We start from the raw sequence: 27,126 nt of genomic DNA, 5'->3' as shown, positions 1-27,126 counted from the left end.
GGGGGGTGTTGGGCATCTCCCCTTGCGGCTTGACCCCACATTGCCCCCCGCCCCCTGGTGGATCCTTTGCCGCTCCAGGGGCCAACAGCTGCCGGCCCCGGGCGAGTCCCCCTTGCGCCACAGGAGGCGAACCACCGAGCAAGGTAGCACTCAAAGCCTTCAAATTCAAATCATCATCATCATCATCATCCGAGTTTGGATTTGACCGTGAAGGTGAGAAGACGTGCCGTGCCTAAAGTGAAACTTCTTGGCCATGGCAAATAAAACCAGTCTTCTCAATTCAAATAAGTGAAATAACCAGATATTTCTTATAAAATTTCAAGTTCTGAATTTAGAGTGATCATGTGGAAAAACAAGAAGATCCCAAATCTGCCTCTGGCTCTGGGAGACTGGGAACAAAGCCCCAGACAGCCAACCCCAACCGGCAGGAATGTCCAAGATAAAGGGAACTGAACTTGAACCCTACCCTTCATCAGCATCAGAGAGAACTACCTCAACAAAGACAAAAATACCAGTAGACAAGAAAGGAGATCCATTATCATAACACAAGCGCCATCAGACAAAGACATGTTCATTTTCATTTCATCAGTTGATTCATGCACTGTCACCATCTTTATGCAAGTGTGCAAAATTTCAGATCGATTGGAGAGGTAGAAGTGTGTTAAATATTGATTATAAGATTTGTAACAGACAAACAAACAACAAGAAGTGAAATTGAAGAGAAGTGTTGTGAAAAAATTACTATTCACTTTTAAAAATGTTAACTACCCAGTCTACCCTACCCTCATATGGCCTAATGTTTGATAATGTAAATATTGAATTGGCCAAAACACACTGTACAAGTATCTTTGCCTTTTTCTTGACTCTCCAGCTTTTGGATGGAAAGAGCACTGAGCACATATAGGTAGGGTAAACGCGGTATATTCCGACACTTTAACTTTAAGGACATAGCAAAAAATGAATGGCTATAAAAAATGCACCATACGCGCAACTCAAGTTCTGTTTGCTTTACATCACTCTCAAAACACCGCACTACGCGCCTGCAACAATGAAATGTCACACATTGTGGCAAAGCAGAGAGTTTTTTAGACTCTCCCTCGGCCTCAAGTTCATTTTTGAGTCCTATAAGTAGACCAGTAAAGTATCATGGATACCAGCATCATCATACAAGAAATTGGTTTAAATCTTTAATAAATGAGGAAATTGAAAATGAACTGATTCTAAAATGTCTCTGGCTTGTCACTATGATGTCACAAAATGTTGCCACATTTATTTAAAAGCCTTTAGAATGCAAACCTACCAAATTCATATATTCCGACACTGTGTGTGACAGTGTGAGTCAGTGTGACTAAATTTGGCATTTTGTGAGACTAATTCCGGCCGCGCTTCAAACTCTACTAATTCATGATGCCGACACTCTTGTGTTCAAATTCCGATAGCTGTGTGAGCTGTATTAGTGTATTGGAATACAACACAGTTTGGAATTAGAACACTATTGAATATTGAAGTTTTGAACACTAGTACTTAATTAGGCTTTTAATTAAGAGCTATTAAGATTTTAATTGAGAAAATTTTAATTTTTGCACACAGCTTGGAACGAGCTGTGTGTGTCTAATTCCAAGCTGTGTCAGAATTAGTTTTTGTGTCTAAAACCGTCTCTTAACCTAATCATCTATTAATTTTTTTACCACTTGAAAATGAGTTGAAATCAGCAAATACAAGTATACTTAAAGGATTTCTAATATATTCACTTCACAGACGTATTTAAACGTCTCAAACCATCATATTCTTTCTACACAAACAGCTTATCACTATTTGGTAGAGCAAGGTCAACTATCAACTTTGACTAGTTTTTTGATGTTCTCACTGGGTGACACCGTGACGCGCACTGTCTCTCTTTAGATCTCAACATTTTCCTGCTAGACGGCCCAGACCTAGTGTTTTGGCAATAGTATGGCGCACAAAAATATGACGTCACTATTTCAACCATCATTGAATGCATAGAACTAAGAAAAAGCTTAATATATATAAAGGAAAAAAGTCAAAAAGTGTCGGAATTACCCATGATGTCGGAATATACTGCGTTTACCCTAAACCACCTCTGAGGTAGCTGCATCAGGAAGACCAATGTGATGCAGGCAATGTCAGCACATCACTGGAGAGCCAATAGAGAAATATTGCTTAAATTTTACAAAGCAGTACAGCATCTTTGTAAAATTTGTTTTATGAGACAGCAGCAAGCAGCTCTTTAACAAGTTGACTCTGAAGTGGTACAAATGCATACCACAAAATGTATTTCTCCAGGACGTAGTGGTACATATTTCTGGGTTGCCTAAAATTGGCCAAATCCAAGAACAAAATAGGCCGATAACTCAGTATATACTAGTTTAATTGCAGGTTCCGCTATAAAAATTCCTTTTATTTTCTTTTTGCAGTATTTAAAATTTACTTAGGATGTACCTCTATCATAAATTTTAGCCAGCCAATGTAATTGAGAAAAACTAATTCATAATTGATAGTCACCCACTATCAACCTCACAAAAATGTGCCATTAATTATTAATATTGGAAAAAATGACTGTCTGGCAACCCTGTTCAAAAACAGTACAAAAAATGAAATAATAGTACAAGATGAAGCAATCAGAGTCTAAGTGTTAAGAGAAGCTTAATAAAATTTCAGAATAGATGCCTCAGGTTAGCTATTTGAGTAATGAAAACTTCTATATTTAATTGGAGGTTGAGAGTGACATTTCACCACTGAGATATCACCATCAACTTGTGTGGCTGTGGTACCTGTTGGCTAGGAGAGCTCCCTCATTGCTCGCTAGTCTACAAAAACATTTTAAATGGAGCAGGATTGACAGACAGCTTAGGACTTCATACTTCAATTCACTTAGCATGTCCCAAGGACATATTAAGAGTCTCCTGTTTTTTTAATTAAGAAAATCTTAACTTCAAGATTTAGATTTATTAGGAATAATATTTGAAATATTAAGAATAGTTGATAGAATTCTATAACAAAATTTTAATTATATCCTATTTATGATTTTAGTATAAACCACTCTGGTTATCTAAACATTACTAGAAGGTTGGATCTGTAATTTTTTATTTGATATTTCCATCCTTTGATGTTCTACAATCTGAGAGTGTTTTCTAGTCCAGGTGTGTTAATTAAGTGGCTAAAGATGACTACATCTTCAACTTTGGCCCAGTTTGAGCAACGTGCAGCACAAGCAGATGCTATGATTGCTAAGCTAACTAAGCAGGTTTGTACTCGAGTTGTATGATGTTTTGAAATAGTTTTGTATGTACGTCATTTATAAAATTTTCATTTTGTTTATTGGTGTGCATATGATAATTTTGTAATACCTATTTTTATTAGAAATATATCTAATAATTTTTTTAATTAATGTTGTTTATTACCTATATACTAATCTGTTTCTTTGACTAAGTTTTAGTACTGCATTTCTCCTAAAAAAAATATGTTTGGATTTGATTCAAACTTCATGCTGTAGCTTCTTTTTCAAATTTGATTTTACTCTTCTAAATAATCAATCAGTTTGGGGAATAACTGTTGCAGGACAGCAAAGTATAAACTTTGCTTGAAGATAATGTAATTTTTTAAAGATCATCTTACCCGCCACTGCTATGCACCTAAAATATTGCAACTCATGCTTCATTTATAACCTACCACAGTTCAGAGTTTTTACCAATCATTACTACCATCCATTACTACCATAAAACTACCATCCATTTTCAACCAAAATCACACATATTTTCAAATTATTTATTACTGATAGTATTAACTTTAATTGCCTTTAAAGAACATGAATCACAATGGAATAGTTTTCTCTATAGAGAAATGTAATGTTATAGGCAATCTCTACCAATATAGGGTCAGTGGGTAGTAGAATTTGTGTCATAAACTTATATTTTTATCAATTTTCAGCATGGAACTAAGGTTTATATATGTATATCAGACAATATATTTGGAGGATGTCTTCATTTTTTGTTTAAACTCCTGTGAATATTATTGAAGTTTTTTTCACAATCATTCTATGTTTAAAAAAATATAACTCAGTACCCACTGCAGTGAGCAACACAGTGCATTTTCTCATCGACAAAAATGTGAGGTCATGGACAGACAGATGGACATGACAAGCACAATAGGGCATTTTTTCCATAAATGAGAAAATGTGCTAAAAATATTTTAGTATCAAGGTAGGTGGGAAAGAAGACTGATTCAGTTTGATTTGCATTTCTTTTTTTGTGTTATGAATTCATGCAACATACAAGTCTTCTTCTCTTTCATTTATGTTTAGGAATCCATTCACATAAAGATGAATTTGGAATTTCTACCAATTTTTTTCTTATTGGGGCCACTTGACATGATCATTGAATTCAATTTTGTCTTAGTTATTTAAGAATTGGAATCGATATAATTAATCTAAAGAATTCCAAGGTTGGAAGAGAAGGGAAGTGTTTGAAATTAACTATATGCTATGGAGTTATTTAAGTCCCTTATAGTCCCTTTAGCTCTATTTGACAAACTCTTCTATTTTAGTTGTGCCAACTGGAGGCAGCTGCAGCTGAAAGACAAAAAGATGCTCTCAGGCTGGAGAATGTGCAACTCAAGGATGAAGTGAACAAACTGCTGCAAAAGCTTGTTGCTCTGGAGAATGCCAAAGGAGAAAAGCAGGTAATTAAATGTGTATACAATATTACTTGTATTTGAGTTCAAATTTGAGATTATTCAGACTACAACCTAATTTTCACAGCATATATATGATTGTGCTCTTGATGATGTTCAATACATTTATGCATTATTAAATAAAGAAAAAGTATATAAAATTGAAACAAGTTCTGTTATTAAATTTTTTCTGCCTAAAAAACAATTCCGTGTTCATCTTTTATCAATGTGATATTATTTCTTAGTTTTTCTTGAATCTTACTTGAATCATGTCAAAAACAACATCGAACGTTTTGTTACAGTACTACAACTTTTGTAAGGGTACGGATGCCTCTCCACCTGCAGCACCTCCTGTTTCTGTGACGGAGGCTACTGCTAATTCTGCTCCAACTCCTGCCCCTGTGCAGGTGAAACATGGAACTTGAATCTATCTATCAGCATTATTATTAGTGTGAAATATATTCTTGCACATTGCCTGCCTTATCATTGTAATATTTCCATGTCAAGTAGTATAGGTAGGTTTTGAAGATACAAAATTTCTGCACTCAAGGTAGTTATTATGCTTTACTTCTTATTATGTGATTACAAGTACTCTATAAACTCGTGCAATACAACATAACTTGAAATTTTAAAATTTTTACAAATTGTTTCATTTAGTAATGGGTTGCACATTAAAAGTAGATCGAAAATGAGAAAAAGCCCAAAAAAGAGAAAGCCGTCAAGAAAGAAGAAGGCGGTGGCAAGAAGCAGGCTGAAGATGACCTGCCTGTTGATGTGCGCCGCTTGGACTTCAGAGTTGGTCGTATTGTGAAGGCTGAGAAACATCCTGATGCTGAGTCTCTCTATGTTGAACAGGTACTAAATTTAAACACTTGTTATTGTTTCTCATTATGTATGTAGAGACAATCTAAAAAATGTGCCATTAATTATTAATAGGATTGAGTGTTTTATATGAATACCGAGTAATTTTTTGGTGAGTAATGCATATTGTATGACCAAACGTTGATTCATGAAATTGTATCACATTTTATATCGTCTTGTTTATTAATTTTAGTTGCTACTTAATGGATTCTACTGTCATGAAGAATTTTGTGCAGTAGAAATAAAATGGATGATTTAAATAGATTCACCATTTTTATAATCATTGTTTTTCTTCTTTTATTGTAACAATCTAACAAACAAACAAAGTAAAAGTAGTAAACAAACAAAGTTTATTGTAACAATCTTATAATTTCGAGGTTGCATGTATAATATATTTTGTACACGATTTTTCCTGGCTTTTGCGTGTTCCATTACTGTAATGGAAAGCTTTACAGATATATATATTTCCATACTACATCCCTACTGATCTGACGTGTGATTGCATCAGGAAAGTTTTTAGGTTAAATTTAAGTTTTGAGGTTTAATGAATGTTTCTATGAGTTCTAATAACGAGTGACCATTAAATAGCAATTATGTTACCAGATCGACTGTGGAGAGGAAGCACCTCGTACCGTCGTGTCAGGCCTCGTGAAGTTCGTGCCGCTGGAGGCGATGCAGGACAGACTTGTGGTGGTGCTGTGCAACCTCAAGCCTGCCAAGATGAGGGGCGTCACCTCCCAAGCCATGGTCATGTGCGCCTCTACGCCCGAAAAGGTCCGCAGCTAAATACAAAACTAACTTGATCTGCTTCTACTTGAAGATAATTTAGCTTCATCAGTTAACCACTGCAATTCGTTGTGTACAATGAAGAAGTAGTTGCTGCATTGTGCTTCAGAAGGACGTGGTGTGTTTCCCTCCCAAGGATAGCATTATTTTATGCCAAATAATGCCGAGGCTCGTTTTTGGTCTATGTTTTTTAGGCTAAGCGATTTTAGCTCTGGGGTTTCAGAGTCAGTGTCTACATTTTCGCTATGGATGGTGCGTCGTTCCGGCATTTGTTGTCTCTGTTCAGTGTGCAGCTTGCTGCCACATACGTGACGGCTTGTCTCTGTCTTGAGTTTTTCCTGCAATGTTCATGATACACTCAGGGAGGGCGGTCCGGGCGAGTTTAATCTTAATATTAATGAGGTTCACATTCCAGTCCCCGACAAGCTTAGCCAGTCGAACGTTACCGAAACCGCTTGGGCCTTAACAGCAAGCGGAGTTTGAAATTGATTTATGTATGATTGTGCAAGAGTGATGAGTGACGTTTATGAAAAATATCAAGCTCTCACAACCAGGCACCTGGGTAACGAGCAGTTAGCCTATTGGTTAAGCAGTGCTGCTGCAAGTAGAATGAGAACGCCTCCGACATAATCACTAAGATATTGCTGAAGTCTAAAATTCTTACAAGTTGATTCACGAAAAATTCCTGATATTAAAGCTCAATAAAGAAATCAGTGAAGATATTACAATATAAATTTATGGGAAAATAAATTACTTCAATTTTTGTATCACTTAGTTTTGAATATGACATCGGGCAAATGACGGCCCCCATTGTCAAAGCATTCAGTTGGTAGATTTTTGAAGTTGCGTTTAACTCGCCGAATTATATTGACGGGTATGTTGTCGATGGCCTGGCGTATGCTGTTATTCAAATGAGGTAGGGTCCTAGGGAGATTTTCCTTGGCTCCCCACCACTGAGCTCGCAGTATCTGACTGCGAGTCTCAGTTGTTGGGTTAAGTTGTTATGTGTGTAGAATTTCCTTTAATTTCCCTCCTCTGTCTCTCTCGCGTGTGCGGCCGACGTCTCGTGTAAGCGACCTCTTGTTCAAGTATCTTCGTTCCTTTTGCTTGTCACCTGTCCCTCCTTGTCACTTTATCTCTGAGATGCTAGCACTGATTCTTGCAGCCGGCTTGAGCGGGCTGGACACTTGAGACCTCCCGCCCCTTGTGGGTGATGGAACATTTGAGATCTTTACAATAATGGAGACCCGCCTTCCAGGCTATGTTAGTCTTTGACCTGCGGCGCGAAATAGCTGAAGTGCCTGCAAACCATCCTACTATTTATACTGCTACTTCTAACGTAGATTACGAACTTACGTTTCGATAAGGTAAATCTAGGCTATTTTCAATAAGCGTCTATCGTTGATATAGGTAAATATTGATCCCTGATATCCTGGTGGACGCAGGTGGAGATCTTGACTCCTCCTGCCGGCTCCGTCCCAGGAGACCTGGTTGAGTTCGACGGCTTCCCTCGCCAGCCTGACGCGGTGCTCAACCCCAAGAAGAAAATTTTTGAATCTTGTGCTCCTGATCTACAGACCAACGCTGAACGAGTTGCCGTTTACAAGTAAGTACATTTAATTAGTTTAGGTATATGTTAATCATGAGATAATTTGAGATACGATACCCTGTAGGACCTATGCGATATCATATACCGTCAACGTTTTCTTAGCAACATTTAAATTTTTGTATAATGTTTACAGTGACCTCATTTGTCGCGTATTTAGATGTGCAGTTTTTATCATTAATATGAATCAGGGGTGCATTCATGAAGCCTATGCAGAATAATTCAATATCATTCAAGCCACTTGTGGTCAATGACGCCCGATGTCTGCAAAATGAAGCGCATACGTTTTGATTAACTTTTATACTAGGAATTGCCTCCTTGGTACTTTCATGCCAATATATTCAATACAAGTAGAACCGGATATGATCGCAGATAATATTTCAACTTTTTTTTTGCAGAAACGTGGCCATGAGAGTGCCTGGCAAGGGCGTGGTGACCGCCGAGTCTTTGGCTGGTGTTCAAGTGAAGTAAACTCAGAGTTATTGTCGATGTTCTTTCTAACCTCTTTGGTTACTTTGGTACAGACGAGTTATCTTGTTTGCTTGCGTGACGCGACTTTATTCGGTTAGGTGGCGGGACAACGTGGGTAGCATAATCAAGTACATCAGAGTTTAGCATCAAGTACATCAAAGGTAAAAAGTCCAGTCATTTCACAGAGTGAACGCATATATTTTAGTGAGTATCAGTAGTCGTGAACATAGGAATTCTTATAAAATGTAAACACAAAGGAGATATTTCGCGATGACTTTATGGAGACTCCATCATTAGTTCAGACACACTTGTGGAAATTTTTACGAGATTAAAAATACAATTGACGGGAAAAAAAAACGAAAAAAGACGTCCACTGAGGTATTTTGTCGCTACTAGCAAATCCCGCTTTCAGAATTCATCACACGTTGCTGAACTGGTTATGGTGCCGATGTTCACACGTTATCCTTAGAACTCTCTGGTCTTGATTCGTTATTAAAGTTTTCGGTTCGCCGCGATTTAAGGTATCAGGTGTTCTTAATACTATGAAATAGACAATAGATTCGGTGCAAAAAAAAAAAAAACCTTAAAGCAGCTGCACGGGTGACTGCAGTAAGTAAAAGTGATCAATCCATTAAATTTTGCACTGTTAATTAAATGGTACGACTGTACGAGTTACCGATTCAGTATTACTCAAGTACAAAGAATGTATCTTATGTTAAGATAAATACATAATTTACGAGTATAAATGATTAGATCATTGTATCACAGCGTGCATTGGACGGATGAAGTGATTGCTTAAAATAAGTGACTAAGAGTCATTTCCGGACTAGCTCAGTTCCTCTCAGCATGCAGAATAAATTTAAAAATTTTCTACGTGTCCGATGACAATTTTAAATTGAACAATTAAATTATTTAGTGATTAACTAAATAATTTTGTGACAATTAAATTAACAAAATTTAAATTAACAATTAGTGATTTCTACATATTTTCTGCAATGTACGGTAGGACTGTAAGGAAAAATTTTTTAAATAGTGATAGTAGTTATAGAGTCCGTTGTTGATGGACATGATTAAATCCTTCGCTTATTGAGGAATAGAAATGCTCCATCATGAATACGAAGAAGTTACAAATACACGAATATAATAATACGAAGAAGCATTAGAGGTTCTTTGTCCTGAGGTACCCGGTACCGCCTTGAGCGATATAATTCCTTTAATGCATTTTCAAATTACAAAACAGCGGCGAAGACTGGACGCATAAGGAGGCCCGTATAGCACCACATCACCAGGTGTCCTCGTCCGCCTCTGGGTTGCCGAATATGTCTTCGCCAGGACTCTCAATGACGCCTCCCTTGGCAGACTTGAGGGAACGGGATTTGTCGTCTAGAGCTGAGCCCTCAGCAGCTGAGACTTGGGTGTTAGCTTGACCAAGTACCTTGTCTCGTTGATCAGGCTTGCCTAAGTCGGCAGCTTCGTCCTCGTCTATCAAGGAATCCAGCTCGTTTTGGGCATTCTGATAAGTAGCTTCTGAAAAATAATTTGATTTAGGAAGTGTTAATAAATTTAATTCATATCATCGTCGTGCTTACTTTCCGGCGAAGAGAATGGAGTAAACCCACGTGGAGAAACTCGATTTTTCATTTCAAATGATCTAGTATTTCAGGTATATGGGCAGAAAAGTGTTTTAGCAACTTTACACATAATGTTATGTTTCAAGATTGTCATTAACACTAACATGAGGTATCACAACCAGAGTTTCCTCCCGTATACCTGCACGAACATCCGCACCTGGAGACTGAACATTGTGCTCCTCCGGTGGAATGTCATCATGTGGGATCCCTGTTGCTTCTTCTTCCACCTCTGGTGTTCGGGGTGAACTTGGTTCTTCACGCTCATCAACACTTGGTTCATCCGGCTGCTCTTCATTTGTCTCTTCTTCTTCGGCAAGATTTTCATCCTCATCTTCCTCCGTCTGACCGCTGGGCAATCTCGGCACTATGTAACCTTTGGAGGAGAGCCCACGAGCAGACCTGCATTTCAGGGATTTGATCAATTAAAGCCTAATCTCCAAAATATAACTGCAAGGAGAAAATAATCAAATATGATTAAGTTACTGCAGCTAATGATTATTTTACAAATGAAACACTCTTCAACCCTTTTTTAGCGGGCAAGTGACCATCCAAGGCTATTTATATTGCCGCCCTGAATACTCAACTCAAACCTATGGTGGTGATTGCAGTCACGTAATAATGTTTTTGCCAATCATATTCCAATAGCTCCATATTTCTATTTCATCACACCCACCACGCTACACAATTGTAAGTTGAGCATTTAACGATCAGTTCTCGCCCACAATGATCATTCTTCAGCCTTATTATTCCAACAAAAGTAACAATAACTTTGTAAGCAACGTTAGTAACTAGATAAATTCTATTAACCCAATAATATATGTAATCGTGACCATTCAAGATTAATTCATGAATTACAATTACGAAATTCGATACTCAAAATTTAAAGAAAGTGCAACGACTGAATATTTGTCATAGTTTCTGGTTAAATACAAAACGTTGTATTTCCATGTTTCCCTGTGAACGGATTAATTGTATGATCTCAAGCATAAATAAAATTAAGATTCCACACAAAATTTCTTTTGTGTTCTTAAGTTATGAGCTTTGAATTTCCTGAGAAAAGAGAGTTCGAGTTACCGTATCCTCGCAGAGCGGACGCGATCCTCGCCAAGCCTGGACCCGAGTGGCACCTCCACGGGGTCGATTGCTATTATGCTCGGCTTCCTGCCTCCTGCCTCCCCATCTGCTCATCACATGCCATATTTATCTCTACACGCCCTCCCCTCAATTTACTAAGCATAACACTACACTAATGCAATTTTCATCACAGAAAAAATCGCTGAAGTTGCATTAGAAACATCAGTTAACTATTTTTTTGTCAAACCAGTGGGTACTGTCAATTGCTGCATATCGAAACTGACGAGGTTGTTTCATTCTCAGGTTCAATGTGTCACCTGTTATAATTATAACCTCAAATAAAACCAATTTATATGATTCTTTATCTACCCCAGTTATCATGCAGAATGTATATACAAATCTTGCATTAACAGCAATCAGTGCAATGCATCAATATACCGAGGTTGTCGGTGACGCCACGATTTTGCTGTGCATCGTTGATGCCACCTTTGGTGAGTCGCTCGAGCAAAAGGGCGATGCGACTCTTCAGGTTCGAGGTGTCCAGTGGCTGTGAGAGCGTCGAGGAGGGAGGAAGGTCGGTGTCCTCGCCACACACCGTTCGCAGTAAGAATGATATGCAGCAGTCCACTACCTCCTCCCAGCCCTGGCACCACAAAACATATACTGAATAAATGAGCCACTAATCAAAGAAATGTGAGCCCTTGACCCGAGAGACGTACAAGTGCTCCAGTAAACCCGGATGTCAACTAATGTTAATTGTAAAACAATGGGATTAAATATTGCCTGTAAACATCTGGACTATTTTCGTAAACCCAAGTTTTCTTTTTGAAAATCAAAACCACAATGATGCAACATGCCTGTCCCGGCAATTTTTGACCCAAGAAAATGAACTATCTTAGAAGCATGCAAAAAGTTTTTCTGCGTCACTGATTACACTACAAAAAACAGTCCCGTATTGGAAGTAGGGAGTACTAGAAGGTTTTTTGGCGTTTCAGAAAAAATGGCTTGCAGCCTTTTCCATTTAAGCGCATGCGTTTAGGGTCAAATTCTCTTCCCAGAGCGAGTAGTAGTAGTAGTAAAGGATTTACTAGCGCTTCAGATAGCTATCTATTTCGCGCCGGAGGTGAGGTATTCAGCTTCGTCAAAGATGCCTGGTCTCAGCGAAGGATGGCAGTTTTGTCAGATATTTTTGTCAAATTAGAGAACAGGTTTGCTGGATGTCCCCGAAGCTACGACACTCCGCAAGGACGGGCAGTCAAGTGAGAAAACATTACCCAGTACAAGCCAGCATTTGACACCTCACGCGCAGCAATGCGGCTCAAAAAAGGGCGGTTTCAGATAAAAAACAGAAACGTGTCATGACGAAAAATTTAGTACCAGGTATCGTTTCTTTTAGTCTTTACTTGCACAACTTGATGTTGAGCGCAAATAATCTTGCTCTATTATTTTCGTTGTGTTATTCCCAACTCTTGAATATAACTAACTAAAATGTATAATTTACATTTGTCAGCTCATAGTTTCACAGGGAACGGATGCAAATGTGCTTACATTCATGAGCGATGCAGGAGACCACACAGGAATAGAGTGGCAGTACCGCCACTAAAACTGTTATTTATGGTTATTAAATCGTCACAGGGTCAGAAGAGTAATCACCTGCGTTTGTTGAGGTGGAGGCATGTGCGGCGAGAGTGCAGCAGCGAGCAGTTGTAGGTGACCAGGATTATAGTGCAGCTTAACCAACTGCACCACCAGCTGCACCACACACGACAGATGCGCACCGCTTAACTCCAGTCCACTAGTGTTATCCTGAAAAATTGTAATACATTGTTAGCCATTAGTAACAGATAGTTTGAAACAACAAACTGGAATAGAAAAAATATATTTGTGTGCCGAGGTTAACAATTTAGCATGACTTCAGACAAGACCAAACCATTCTGACCTAACGAGTTATTGTTTTCCTGGCTCCACAACAGTTCTATGCATCAATCACGCAACGCATACGGAGTAAAATTTTATCAGGCTTGATGGAAAGCCTTTCATTCTAAGTTTTCGGTTACGTACACTACCAGAAGATGGAGTGAATTAATTAATAAATAAATTACAAAAATGTGTCATGGCTGGCGCCAATAACGGTCTGTTTACGATTGCCGCCACAGGTATAAAAGCGTTCTGGACGAATTTCGGGCGACTTCGTAAACTTGAATAAAAAAGAGAAATAATTATTGTAGGTACCATATCGGATGGATTTCTATTCTCGTGTGTCTTTAATTCTAGTTCATCAATTAAATTTGAATTACCAGAATATTCGATATCGTATCAGATTCAGTAGAACTATCAGTCCTGAAAAGGTCTGGTCAAATGGCACCATTTTAGATCTTCTGTGAACAATTACAAGTCACGAAAAGTACAAGAATCAACGACAGGCCACATCAGGCCTACTCTTCAGCGCCGACATCACTATGTGATGTTATGTTATGTCAGCATAGAGAAGAGAAATTTGTTATCAATAGAGGATCGATCCTGGCGCGAAGAGACTCGCCTGGATGAGGTCGGTGATGTGCAGCACTTGCTTGTACATGCCGTCCAAGAGGTTATCCAGGTTCGTCAGCGGCGTGGGGTTCTTATCTTTAAACTTGGTCAGGAGACGTCGCTGTACTGCACGAACTTGCAGGCAACGCTGTAGTAGCTGATCCTGTTCACGGCATTTATCGAAGTAATGGGCGCAGAAAAAATTAAGAATTAACATTAAATTGTAAGGAATACCAACTAACAAAAATATTCATCATAAATCGTAGTTATTTACTTAATGCGAAAGAAATTATTGAAATGCTAACTAGATGTTAATGGAATAGGCAACATGCGATATAAAACCATTAACAGATATTAGAAATGAAGCTCACATTGAGACCATTATGTTTTTTCCTTCGCAAGAAATGCGCGTCGATGAGGCTGTAGAGTTCATTGAGAGGCAGCATAGAGGACACCCACAGAGAGAACGTCTCTTCCCCAGCGCCATGACGACCACCGGTGCCCCAGTAGCTCTCCAGACGACGACACATCTCACGGAACACAACCCACAGCGCCGGCAAACTGCACAATCGTCAATGCTCATTACGAGAGCGAAATTTTGTTTTGAACTAGAAGTCTCAGTAATATCTTTCATTGTTGGTAACTGGGGCTCACCTTTTTTGATGATAATTATGAAATGAACGGGGCTAATGCCATGAAATATTGCATAAATGCACAGTATTATACATAGTGGAATGATTGCTCGTGCATTAATTAGAGCAGAAAGCATATTGGAGATTAGGAACGAGCATCACCCCGAAAATCGTGAGCAAAAGCTAGTTGTCTAAGGGAACAAACTTTACTGCAAACAAATATTATAAGTAGAACATCACAACATAATTGACTGGATTTAAGTATTTAATTTCTTCGTTATTTTTTGTCGATATGATTATTAATATTATCCGGTACAGAGTAATAAGGATGCAATAAGTTGATTAATTTTGTTATCATTTTGCTAATAGTCGCCAGTTTCAGTAGAGTGGTGTACCTCTATAAATACTACCTGTCGCTCTGGAGTCGGTATCGCTGAGTGGTCCTTGAAGAGAGGACCGTTACGAGAGGCCCAGCGTAATGCTGCAGTCCCACACCCGTGCTACTCATGCTCGAGTCCAGGCCAAACTCAGGGAAAAGTTCAGGAAGATTCACTGCAGGTTTATTGGTGGAGAGAGTGATCTTGTGGTCTGCTTCTTTGTTTGGTGCAGAAGCTTTAACGACCAAGCGAAGTGGCAGCTCCAACTGTGAATAAGATTGATTGAACTTCAACATTCTGGATTTAAGTTTCCAGAAAAAGACGGAGAAACTGGAAAAAATCAAGTGTTTTTGAAGCCTAAATTCTATGAGCTCACGTAGTTTCAGAAGATAATATTTAGGGTTGTTGACTTTCGATGATTACGTGATAACAAATCAAAAAAGAAATGCCCGAGAATATCTGGCTAAGAAATTCGGCATGAGGAGCATTTCACCTGAGTGCGCAGGACCCTAGGTGCTCCCCTGGCCGTGGTGTAGGAGGTAACAACGAGAACGGTCAACGAGCAGGCGACGTAGGCGCCTGAGAGGTAGAACCGCACCAGCAGCTGACTGCTGTCGCCTGCAATACATACAAGGGCATTGGCAGTCAAACTATCCAAATTAGTGGATGTTGCCTGAACTTATGACCCGATGAATGATGAGCATTCAACTTTCCAGATGAAACAATAAGCCGTAATGCTCTCCCTTATATGACTTTTTCAACTCTAACCTTTTATTGGTAAATAATCCAAATATTAAACTGTAACATAACCTTTGATATGGCTAGGACCTAATAGCTGAAGTGAAACCCATGAAATTCTGATAGTACAAATGGAAAAACGTTTGAAACTTGTAGACTATACATTACATGAGGACTCACTGATTGTCCGTAGCATGAAGACACTTTGGGACACAGCAAGAGGCTTGTGCACCACAATGGCGACCCGCACGCCATTGATGGGCTGAAGGGCCGTGAGCCGCACGACCGCCGTGCAGCAGGGCACGGGGCCCTCAGGGTCCTGGATGGCCGAGGGGCCTGTCCAGGGCTCCAGCTTCTGGCCCAATGTGATGCCCACTGTTAGCTGCTGAGCGTCGCTGCGCTCGCTCGACAGGAGGCTACCTGCCGATCAGGTTTCAATCCATGTAATTCGGAAGATTTATATACATAGTTCACGGAACTAGATCGGAAGTTAGAGTGAGGATAGTGTTTGTAAAAACTTAAAACAATGAAGGCTTAGTAAACAATCATAAAATAAATATTTAAATGAGCACTATCAGTCAATCATTTCTTCATCGCACTTTTCGCCAATCGCAGTAAGGGCGATATGTAACACCAACGACAGGTGAAGGATAAATGTATTCAAAACTCACTCGAGTCTTTAGACGACGCTTTGATGATCCTATGAAGATTGGCAAGCTCTTTGTCAGTCTCGTCAAAATTAATTTCCCGCGTCTCAATGGGCGGCGCAGTGAAGAGTGAGGGATCAGTGCCAAGATACACGACCTGCAGCCGACCGCTGCCAGTGACGAGTGCCACGCCTCCTTTGATGCCCTGAAATACGATCAGGATAACTTGAGTCGTAGCCGCGCATGTAAATGTACGATTTTAATGAAAATAAATTATATTGATGGAGAATTTCGGATTGAATTACCTATAGTATTGAAAATAGGAGAGATGAATAATGCAGGAGCTGCAAACTTATTTGTGATATAAGTTTTATTCATAACACATTGTCACTATATTGATAGAATCCTCGCAGCAAGTTATGAAGTTACGATTTCAAAAGCCTACGCGGAAACCGAATCTTTGATTCAAATGCCCGTCAATATGAGTCATGATCGCATCTGCAATTAGACAGGCAAGACACCTTGAGGTTCACACGAGCGAGGGCGACAGGCCCCGTCAGTTGACAGGCAGGACACCCTTACCTTGAGGTTGACACGAGTGAGGGCGACAGGCCCCGTCAGTTGACAGGCAAAGGCAGGACACCCTTACCTTGAGGTTGACACGAGTGAGGGCGACAGGCCCCGCCAGTTGACAGGCAGGACACCCTTACCTTGAGGTTGACACGAGCGAGGGCGACGGGAATGCAGGTCAGTTGGGCAGCCCATTTGAGAACGGTCTCATGGTAGAGAAGAAGCGTCTGGGAGTGTGATGCCACAAGCGAGAATAGACTAGCCCCTGCAAAAATAAATATGGAAATGAACATTTAAAAATGTTGAGACTTGAGACATGGCTCAGCAAATTTAAAGCTTTGAACAATTCAATGGACAAACTGATGATAAATTGAAGAAATAAAATCAATTTCAAGCGCCAGCAACAGCAGGAGATAATCAAACCATGACTAGAAGTATCTGAATTGCCAGAAGTAAATTGTGAAGCAAGCACAGTAGGCATTGCAGGGTTTTGAAAAATTTTAGTTTTTATATTTAAAATTCAATGAGCAGTTCTTCAGAAATATTTGTGACTATTTCTCTCATTAAAAGGTTGAAATAAAATAAAATCTGATCAAGAAAATTGGTCCCATTCTTTTATAATATAAGCCTGTTTGATATATGGATAGTTTCATAATATGTTAACATTCAACAAAACTTGATCCATGAAAAATCAGTCCTAAGGATAATTTGAATTGAATGTTATTGTTTTAATTTCAGTTTTGACATAAAATGGACAGACCAACAAAGTATGCAGTGAAGCAAGCAGGGTTGTACTCAAGGCGCTTAACAAACTTGAGTGACCCTGACTCCTTGAAAGCGTATAAAGCCCGAGATGTTAGCAGAACAAGTGTCACAAGTGGTACTTCTCCAACAACTTGCATCTCCAATGCTTCTTCTCCAACAACCTTTAACAGAAATTGCTTTTAATATTCATGTATTATTTACAAACAGCATGTAAGCTGAGATTTGCACAAGGCTCCAAGTTGAAGAATAGAGGAGTTTCAAGCACATAATAATGGCTTTAAAAGTGTAAAAAGAATTTAAGCAAGAAATGACATTATACTTAAACAGAGTTCTCCTTTTTACCTGTAAAAAGTCATTGTATTCTGTCTGAACAGCAAGTTCATTAAACATTTTATCCTTAACACAGATAAAAGTAGCAATTTACCTGCTCCCAGTCCCATGTGAGTCGCTTGCCTCCACTGCTACCATCATCAGCACCATCAGTAGTAGAACGTGACACAGATAAGTTTTGGTACCTTTCAGGAAAAATGAATTAGACTCATAATCTCATAAGGAAATGGTTAATTTCAAAATGGCTATTATGACTTGTTTGGGAGATATATGTTGTACATTTTGTTTGGGAACATCACTGTAAACATAAATTTTTATAGCAAGCCTGCAAAGCAGACAAGTACACTTACTTGTAAGCCTGTAAATTAGCTGATGCAGCCATGGTAACAAAGGAGTCTGTCTTAGGAAGATAGGCAAGAGGGCCAGCAAGCAGTGCTCCAGGCAAAAATACGCAGAAGGCAAAACTTTCTTGCTCATAGACAGTCAAGCAGCCATCAAGAGATTGAACACAGATGAAGTCTTTACCACGTACATTTCCAAATGGTCCTGTAAAAAAGTACAAATTGATTTTCAAATAACCACAGTATGTATATTCTGGCCAAAATTAATTGGATGAATTTGTTATTACAGCAACTTCCAGACGGAGAAGGATAATGATGAATCATAGGGAAATAAATCTAAAAATTTTCCACCATTAACATAACAGAATGCAAGCATAAATTAACTATGTTTCATTCATGAGCAAACCTACCAACAATTGCACTATAGGCTTTCCTCTTGAAAACATGCTGATAAGCAGGGGCAAGCTTAGCTTGGAGGCCATGGGAAGCTGAATTGGCACTTGATGCTCGAGCTGCAGCACTCTGGCCTCTACCACCAGACACAGTGACCGTGTAGACCACAACACGAGAAGGGTGCAGCACACACAGCTGCTGACATCCAGGCTGACCACTTGATGCAAAAGAGCAAAATTAGCACTATTTCTGAATAGTTTCTGAATAGAAATAAAAACAAATAAAATTATATAAAAGAAAGGTGATTGGGTAAAAGATAAAACTTAATTATTACATTTCCTTGTAGCTTCATGAGTTAATAAAACAGATATTTGTTCTACATAAAAATAAACCAAAATGCATATCAAAATTAAAATGAATTAATTATACTTTATTCAGAAATGAAATTATATATACTTTACAGCAGCTTACCCAACTAATGCTCCTGCCAGTAGCTGAAGCACTGGATAATTGAGATTGGTTTCCAGGAGTAAGTGATCTGGTTTGTAGCCAAATGCTTCCTCTCCCTCTTCTGTTATAGTTACCTAATAAATTTTAAGAAATAAATTTTAAGGTAAAATTATTTTGATGAAGTAATACATATTAATGAAATGAACAATTAATAAATACAATTATCATTGCAATTATAATTGTCAATGAACATGAACTTTACTGCATCTTGATGTCTATTTGAATCTTTAAGAATTCCATCACCATTCAAATTAACTGAGCAACCTATTTTCAAAATTCAGGACATTAACATTTTCTATTACATAAAAATTATTTTACATTGATGATAGAGGAAATTATTTAAGCAAATGGTTTTGAAATTTCATGTGCAAAAATTCTTGCAACTTGCAAGTAGCTACAAGTCAATAAAATTTTGATCTTTATGGATTAAATATGGAACCTGGTTTAAATTAAATCTTTATACCTACATACCTTTGGACAGTACAGATGGAGGGATCCTGTATGACAGCCAACAATAACTTGCTCTTGCATATCTTCAGGATATTCTGCATTAAGCTGTGCAATCAGCAAACATCCAGCGCTGCAGATATCGTCATCTGTTGAGCCATCACCAACTTCTGTTGTCCACCAGTCGCGTATTTTGAAAAGTGACATGATGTACTAATTTCAGACAAATGTTTGTGTTTCTGCCGTTTCCAATACTAGCAATACTGCCAATACACAGGAAAACATCGCCGTACCGTAACCAAATTCTGGTACCTATGAAACTTTATAAATATACCTAAGTTCAAACCAACTGACCACGTTCATCACGGCAATCAGTGACATTTATATCAGTGTCATAAACTCTGATTTAGTCTGTCTCTGAATTCCAACCAACACAGCCAAGTTTTTCTTTCGGTTGACAAGCCTCAATAGTCACTACACTACAGAATGGTGCGAAAAAAACATAAAGTCACTGAATATGTAAAAACAGAACTAAACGTCTAAGGGACCAATATTTTGCTTATTTGGTTGCTATCCGCTCGTGCGGGTTTGCACAATGCATGGTTGAACTAGTAGATAGTTCAACCATGGCACAATGGCCCGTATGCTAAATAGGGCACTAGCACTACGAAGTAGCACTACGCACTACCAGCCGTAGTGCCGTACTAGCGCGACATGGAACACTACGGTTGGCATGCTAAATGGGGCACTAGCACTATGAAGTAGCACTTCGCACTCCAAGCCATAGTGCGGCGCCGGCATGGAACACTACGGTTGGTATGCTAAATAGGGCCAAAAGCATAACGCGCACTACAAAAATCTGAAGTGTCCTACACACCGCACTTCACGACGACACTACGGTATATTTCACCTTGTTTACTTCGTCAGCTATGGATCTGTTTGGCTTACAGCATAAAAACCTCAGGAACTACATGCCATGAATATAAAAAAAGTGTACCGCTTCAGTGAACAACATGTTATTCTTATGGCTGACATTTTCCTTGGCGAAACAGATGAACAGCGTAGAAGTAGAAAATACTTTTCTTGTTTTTGATACCATGTTTTAATTTTCTTTTTTGTTTTTTATGGGGGTCATTTTGAATTCTTCTGCAAGAACTTTCCATGCTACTCTCTTTTGTTCGATGTCTTTGGGAAGCGTGGACTTTGAATATATGATGGGAAAGGTGCGCAGACGCATTGCGAATTTCAGCTCACCATCACAATTTTCACTAGTATCATTACAATCACAATTAGACATTTACATCAATCTTCTGCAAAGAATGAGAATTACTTAGGGAATAATTAATTATTTGAGTACTTAACTACCATTCTTCAATAGACTCATAGTGTAGTGCGGCACTATAAAGTACTCTAACAGCGAAGTAGCACTTCAAAATCTTTTTGCATACGAATCAGTAGTGCGACACTAAGCGACACTAAACATTGTAGAGCTACTTCGAAGTGCTTAGTGTCTGTGACGTATTTAGCATACCAACAGGACACTTCGTAGTGCATAGTGCTACTTCGTAGTGCTAGTGCCCTATTTAGCATACGGGCCAATGTTAGTGACCGGAGATATTTGTAATAATATATCTAATATACATACCTGTAAAATGAAGATATAAATGTAAAAACTACGGAAGATATGAAACCGATACTTTTTCATTTTTCATGAAAGCCTAACAAATCGAAAGCAAAATTTTATTCATTCGGTAAATTTTTTTCAGTGATTTGAATATCACTGGGGTTCAACATATGAATAGTTTTGAATATTTTACGTTATATCGTACTTTTTGCGATTTCTACTTGGGTACGTGGCCTCTTTTTCACCGTCAATCCGTCACCAGCACCACTTCTGTTAAATGATGACTAAAGTCCACCTAGGCCCATGAGCATGACCATTAGAAAATTAATTTAAATCCTGTAATCTTTACAATCATCTTATTTTATACCGTGCAGGGCTGCAGAGTAGTAGGATTGGAGAAGAAAGCTTGATCCCAGCTAGCTGCGACTGTTCTGGTCAAATTGCCTAAGGTGGGCGGGCGGTTAGGCAGCGTAAAATTTAAGCAGTCAAGCAGTAAGTTGCGTGTTCGATACCCACCACAACATGTGAATATTCTGCGATGCTCGTAATCAGCGCCAGGTCTTACGGCTTAATCAACAATGAAACCGCTATAATCTACGAAAATAGTTATATTCTTATTGATAAATTTAAAATATACAATTAAATACATTGTAGAATTCTTACAGCTTGCCGATTTGTGGGGGCTAGCACCTGACCCCATTTAATAAATTGACTCCTTTTCAGGTGTTTTCAAGACAAGGGTAACAAGAGTTATGCTAATAGTAACAGATTGAAATCAACTAGGACGGCCAAATGAGAATGGTTGGGTAATAACATAAAATCGAAGATTATCAGAGTTTATTCTAAGCTCACGTGACCTGCTCGATGATGGTCGCCCCGGTACGAACTAGAAGACCAGGGCACGTGGTGATGACGAGGTGTCAGGAGCACGTGGTGATGACGAGGATTGTTGAGAGAGGCACGTGATGTTGAGAGAGGCGCGTGTTGTTGAGAGAGGCACGTGATGTTGGGAGAGGCACGTGTTGTTGAGAAAGGCGCGTGTTATTGAGAGAGGCACATGAAGTTGCGCGTGGTGTTTAGAGATGAACGTGGAGTTGCACGTTGAGTTGCAAGAGGTACGAGGAGTTGCACGTGTTGTTGCAGTGATGTTACAGGGGCAGCAATTTGAGCATTGTTGGATCTGACATGAAGTTGCTGCGAAACCGGGCTTTGTTCGTAGTGAATACACTATTTAATTTGGTTTGGTAAGTAAGCAGGTTATCAAGTGAGCTTAATTAAGGCATGGCAAAATCTTAACACAGAACCGTGCACTGTCTTCAGATTACATCTATCACGCTACACTACATGGAGCATAACTGGAGACAAGGGCAATCCTATAGGCAATGGTTCCAAGTTAGTCAGCTTATCCCGATCCTGCTGGAGCTGTGTCTGGACTAGAAGTGGGCTCTTTGAGTCGGCAGAAGTTAGCTGTGAGAGATCTACCGGAAATGAATGTTGACAAGGGATGAGGTGCTGCGCTATCATGCATTCTCTCTACACTCTTTTCAGAAATATAAAAGTAGCTATGCAGCGAGATCCTCTACAGATATGACCAGAATTCATAAGTTACTGGAATCGAATCTGCAACTCAAACCAGGTACTCTGAACTGTTACCATTGGCCAACAGGTCACTAAAGATTCGACGAGGATGGAACTCCATCTTCTCTTCATTGGAATTAGAATATGATGCGTGCTGGATCGGTTATTCCTGCTGCGTAAAAATCTTTACCTGGTGTAAAAAAAATACAAAATTCCCGTTGCTCTGGGCAGTTAAAAAAAATTTTATTGATAGGTATTCACTACAAATTTAATAGACTAAACATTTAGTTCCTCATGTCAACATCTTAAAAACAGAAACAATATATGAAAACATTTAGCACGGTCACCTTTGCTTTCCAGCCCCCCCCCCCTCTCAACTCTCAACTTCTCAAGTGGAGAGCCACTCTCGTATAATCCTTTTCCTCTCCTTCGACCTCCACACGTTCTCCAAATATCTATTCACACTTACAAACATGGCTACAGTTGCTCCCTCAGACAGACCCACAATAATTGTCATCCACAGTCCGGTTGTCAACCGTCACCACCCATTCCTACAGTACTAACATTTACCACGTCACCTTCCGCAACGTCATTGTTGTACGTCTATATAAGCTCCTCAAGCATCCCCTGAGGCAGTCGCAGACCAACTTCTCTTGGTTGCAGTTGCAGCCAGCCTCTATTTGATGTCGCATCTACTTAAGGGGGGAGCGCAGCCGTGCACCACCAATTTTGTGCACCAATAAGCCCTGGATCGAACGCTTTGGATCTCTCCGGACCTACACCAATCAGCCGTGCACCATTCGGCTTTGTCCTCCTCCGGCCTTGACCACCACCTGCCGTGCACCACCAGGCCGCGGATCGAATCTGACTTCTGGGCGTCGTTAAATTACGTTATTTTACGTTCACCGCATCTGAGGTTAGGTTTCATATAGCATAGTTCTGTTCCAAAATTTATCGTCCTTCGACAAGTTGCCGTTCGACCGAGGGCTGGTTCGACCCACGGCCTAGATACGGACGGCTGGAAGTGTTGAAGGCTACGTTCCGGAATGCAGGAATCATGATGGTCCATTACATCCAGGGCAGTTGTGGTCTTCGGCAGGCGACCGGGTAGAGCCAGTCATTGGCTGCAAGAAGGTTGTGAGCCGGGACAGCGTGAATAGGTTAGGCCAGAAGAGGCTAGGCCGGAGTAGGTACAGCCGGATGGGGAACTGCCTGTTTATGAGCGATCATGCTTAAGCAGTGGCTGAAGACCTACGGCGCCATTATCTTTCGGCAGTGTGTTGCTTGTCTGGATTACGGAGTTCAAGCGTAGTCTGCGGCTTCTAGTTCTAAGGCTGAGTAAAGTTAATGTGCATGGTGAAGCTAGGCGTTGGCCCCAGGGCTTATTTAAGAGTAAAATTTGTGGCCTACAGCTGCGCCCCCGCCCCTTTTTACCACGTTTTTCTTAGCTCGCTTTCGTGTCCGTCTGTGATGATCAAATCTTGCAATCGATATTTCCCCAACTTTCCCGCTAGCTAGCGCTCTGAAACTTTTAGGGAAGCTCAGCTCCTGATGACAATACAATAATCAATAATTTTTTGGCGTATTTATTCAATGAAATGCGTGGAATTTATTCAATTGGTGCATGCAATGAAATGAAATTACATGCACCAATGTATCCCCTCGAATACAATTTTCTACAGAACTTCGAAAATAATTTTCTTTCGTGCATTTGCGTGGCCAACTGAAATAAAATGAATATTATGTAGGGCTAAAAAGGAGAAAATAAAATACTTAAAAATAACTTTAAAAAAAAAACACGTTTTTCTTGTGGACTAAAAAGTAGAAAATAAATTATGGCTCGCCCCAAAGAACGTGGGTCGGGCAGATTTATGATTAAAGCGAAAAGCACCCAACACCCGAATTTTGGAAATTTGATGGTGAACGTACAGCCCGACCCACGTTTTTTGGGGTGAGACATAATTTATTTTCTACTTTTTAGTCCACAAGAAAAACGTGGTTTTTTAAAAAGTTATTTTTAAGTATTTATTGTAGTATAAAATCCAAACTAAAACGAAATTACAAAAAACGCATACAAAATTTATTAGATCTTTTCTCTGCGAATCAAATGGTATATGTCCCATTGTTGTAGCTTGAAAACTCTAGGCGGAGATAGGTTTGCAGTGAGAGCATATGCAACTGTTCAAGATAGCTCGACAAAGCCCCGAGCGGTTTCGGCGCGCTATATAAAGGCATTTATGGTAGAAACGATTCTCAAGCAAGGCGTTATTTGAGTTCAAAGTCGTCCGTCACCAATGACAGATGAACTGCGTGGCCACATTTCCCCATGATAGCACTTGGGTAACTGAGCTCAGAGCCTCAGAGCCGACGGCCTGACAGAGCACGCTCTTATAAAGGCCCGTTTACACTAGGGGCAACACACGAGAGTCAAGTGCCTCAAAGCGCATGCAGAGGCGCTTTGCAGCCTCTGCATGCGCTTCTTGACCGATTGACGAGCTAGCGATTGACAGGGGCCATGCCTCATGCAACAATTAGTTTATGTGATTTTAGCAACTCCTGACAATTTATGCATTACCGTTTAGCGATTTCAAAGGATGATGTAATATCGGTACGAATATTGGAGCTTATCATTTAAGAATAGACTATATTTTTTATAAACTGTATGTTTTTGAATGTGCTACTTCTCTAATTATGATGCCTATGCTGAGTTCTCGTTTACAAATGGCATAGTGCGCAGAATGACGGACCGCAACACACCCGAGAACAATGGCCCACAGCTCAAATTCAGTGACATCCATCCTCATTGACGTCTAGGTGGCAACTAGTGTTCAAAGCGCGCGGTCTCAAACAACCGAGTACAAAAGTAGTGTAAACGGTTGTGCGCGGTGAGGCACTGCAGCAAACGACTCAAAGCGCATGTCGTTGCCTCTAGTGTAAACGGGCCTTTATGTGCTGACTCATCGGTAGACATGTGACTCATCCCGGTAGACATTTGTTGAAGAGCTCCACCACCCCTCTCCCTTTCGCGATCTGTCGTGAAGGCATAAATCGACGTACAGTGATGGTTCTAGTACCGTTAGATGCGCCAGAATGTAAGCTTTAAGATGAGTCTAAAAACCGCAAAAGCCAAAAATTTCGATTTTGACCCAGACGCTCCCCTTCAACAGCACTGTTAGATTCAAAGTTTGTATGAGTGCGTTCATTAGTTTGAGAGATACTCCATGACCATGTTCACTGAATATTGGAGACAGGTCAGATGACCGGGAAGACAAGTGGTCCTAGAGGACTGAATCGACACTTTTGCGGACTCGCCTGCGAACTCGCCTGCGGACTCAGCTCAACCGAAGGACTCATAACTCCTACAATACTGAACGGATTTGCTTGAATTCTGGAATATAAGTAGTTATTATTGATACGCTGCGGCAGGAATTATTTCAGATTTTTACATAGATTAGTTTTCAATTAAAATTAATAAACGTATTTTTTAATCAACCGAAGGACTCATAACTTCTATAATACTGAACTGATTTGCTTGAATTTTGGAATATAAGTAGTTATTATCGATACGCTGCGGCAGGAATTATTTCAGATTTTTACATAAATTAGTTTTCAATTAAAACTAATAAACATATTTTTTATGCAACCGAAGGACTCCTAACTCCTACAATACTGAACTGATTTGCTTGAATTTTGGAATATGAGTAGTTATTATCGATACGCTGCGGCAGGAATTATTTCAGATTTTTACATAAATTAGTTTTCAATTAAAACAAATAAACATTTTTTTATGCAACCGAAGGACTCATAACTCTTACAATACTGAACGGATTTGTTCGAATTTTGGAATATAAGTAGTTAATATTGATACGCTGCGGCAGGAATTATTACAGATTTTTTCATAGATTAGTTTTTAATAAAAACTAATAAACGTATTTTTTGATCGACCGAAACACTCATAACTCCTTCAATACGTAACGGATCTGCTTGCACTTTGGAACATAAGTATTTGCTGTAAATTCGCTAGTTTATGAATAATCAAAATTAAATAAATATCCAAAATTTTGGATTAAGATGCGAAAACTTGAACATTGACGCAATAGTTTCGAAGAAGCGCACGGTGTTCATACATTGGGTACGTTATATAATGTTAGTTATGTGTGTTTGCCAAGTCTCGAGTTGCGATAGCTCCACAACAGTTGTTTATATTGTTAAATGGGCCTTGCACGCCCGATAATTTCCAATTGTCCGGATGCCGTTAGAAGAATTGTAGGATTATCTCCTAGAAATTAGTTCCCTACTGTCTGATCAACCACCTAGGCATTGTACAATATTATATTTTTACATATCCAGGTTTTGAATTTAAAATACTCAATGCTCCATAATGCCATTAAAATGGTTAATATAGTGATTTGAAAAAGAAAAATTTTTGTATACCTCTTTATTAAAAATTGACAAAATCATAATTATATCAGTTAGGTTTAATACACTATTAATTAAAAGTTTGAATCCCTTTCTTCACTCATCAAG

General features: G+C 39.3%; 2 protein-coding genes across 3 annotated transcripts; one reads left to right on the top strand and one right to left on the bottom strand.

Moving 5' to 3' along the window:
• The first annotated feature begins 3,016 nt into the window (after window positions 1-3,016).
• On the top strand, window positions 3,017-8,429 carry LOC108665365 (aminoacyl tRNA synthase complex-interacting multifunctional protein 1). The gene is made up of 7 exons (XM_018152114.2): window positions 3,017-3,265; window positions 4,564-4,698; window positions 4,992-5,096; window positions 5,371-5,544; window positions 6,154-6,324; window positions 7,782-7,942; window positions 8,341-8,429. The coding sequence occupies exons 1-7, from the start codon at window positions 3,128-3,130 to the stop codon at window positions 8,411-8,413; spliced, it is 957 nt and encodes a 318-aa protein (XP_018007603.1). The 5' UTR covers window positions 3,017-3,127; the 3' UTR covers window positions 8,414-8,429.
• A 929-nt stretch (window positions 8,430-9,358) lies between these two features.
• Window positions 9,359-20,005, bottom strand: LOC108665369 (protein PTHB1). Of its 2 annotated transcripts, none has more exons than XM_018152118.2 (18): window positions 19,422-20,005; window positions 18,912-19,024; window positions 18,458-18,657; window positions 18,057-18,252; window positions 17,801-17,891; window positions 17,372-17,537; window positions 16,752-16,876; window positions 16,066-16,246; window positions 15,575-15,814; window positions 15,150-15,274; window positions 14,690-14,922; window positions 14,019-14,208; window positions 13,658-13,810; window positions 12,772-12,924; window positions 11,557-11,761; window positions 11,119-11,224; window positions 10,184-10,443; window positions 9,359-9,940 (listed from the first exon to the last, which is right to left on the bottom strand). In XM_018152118.2, the coding sequence occupies exons 1-18, from the start codon at window positions 19,602-19,604 to the stop codon at window positions 9,696-9,698; spliced, it is 3,165 nt and encodes a 1,054-aa protein (XP_018007607.1). In that variant the 5' UTR covers window positions 19,605-20,005; the 3' UTR covers window positions 9,359-9,695. The 2 variants fall into 2 exon arrangements, with proteins under 2 accessions (XP_018007607.1, XP_018007608.1); XM_018152119.2 differs by having other exon boundaries at window positions 9,361-9,940; window positions 10,202-10,443; window positions 19,422-20,004.
• Window positions 20,006-27,126: the final 7,121 nt, after the last annotated feature.

The sequence above is a fragment of the Hyalella azteca genome, unplaced genomic scaffold, assembly GCF_000764305.2.
Source record: "Hyalella azteca isolate HAZT.00-mixed unplaced genomic scaffold, Hazt_2.0.2 contig13906, whole genome shotgun sequence".
NCBI classification, from domain to species: Eukaryota; Metazoa; Arthropoda; class Malacostraca; order Amphipoda; family Hyalellidae; genus Hyalella; species Hyalella azteca.
Note: the sequence above shows the minus strand (reverse complement) of the source record. Positions and strands in the feature narration are given on the sequence as shown.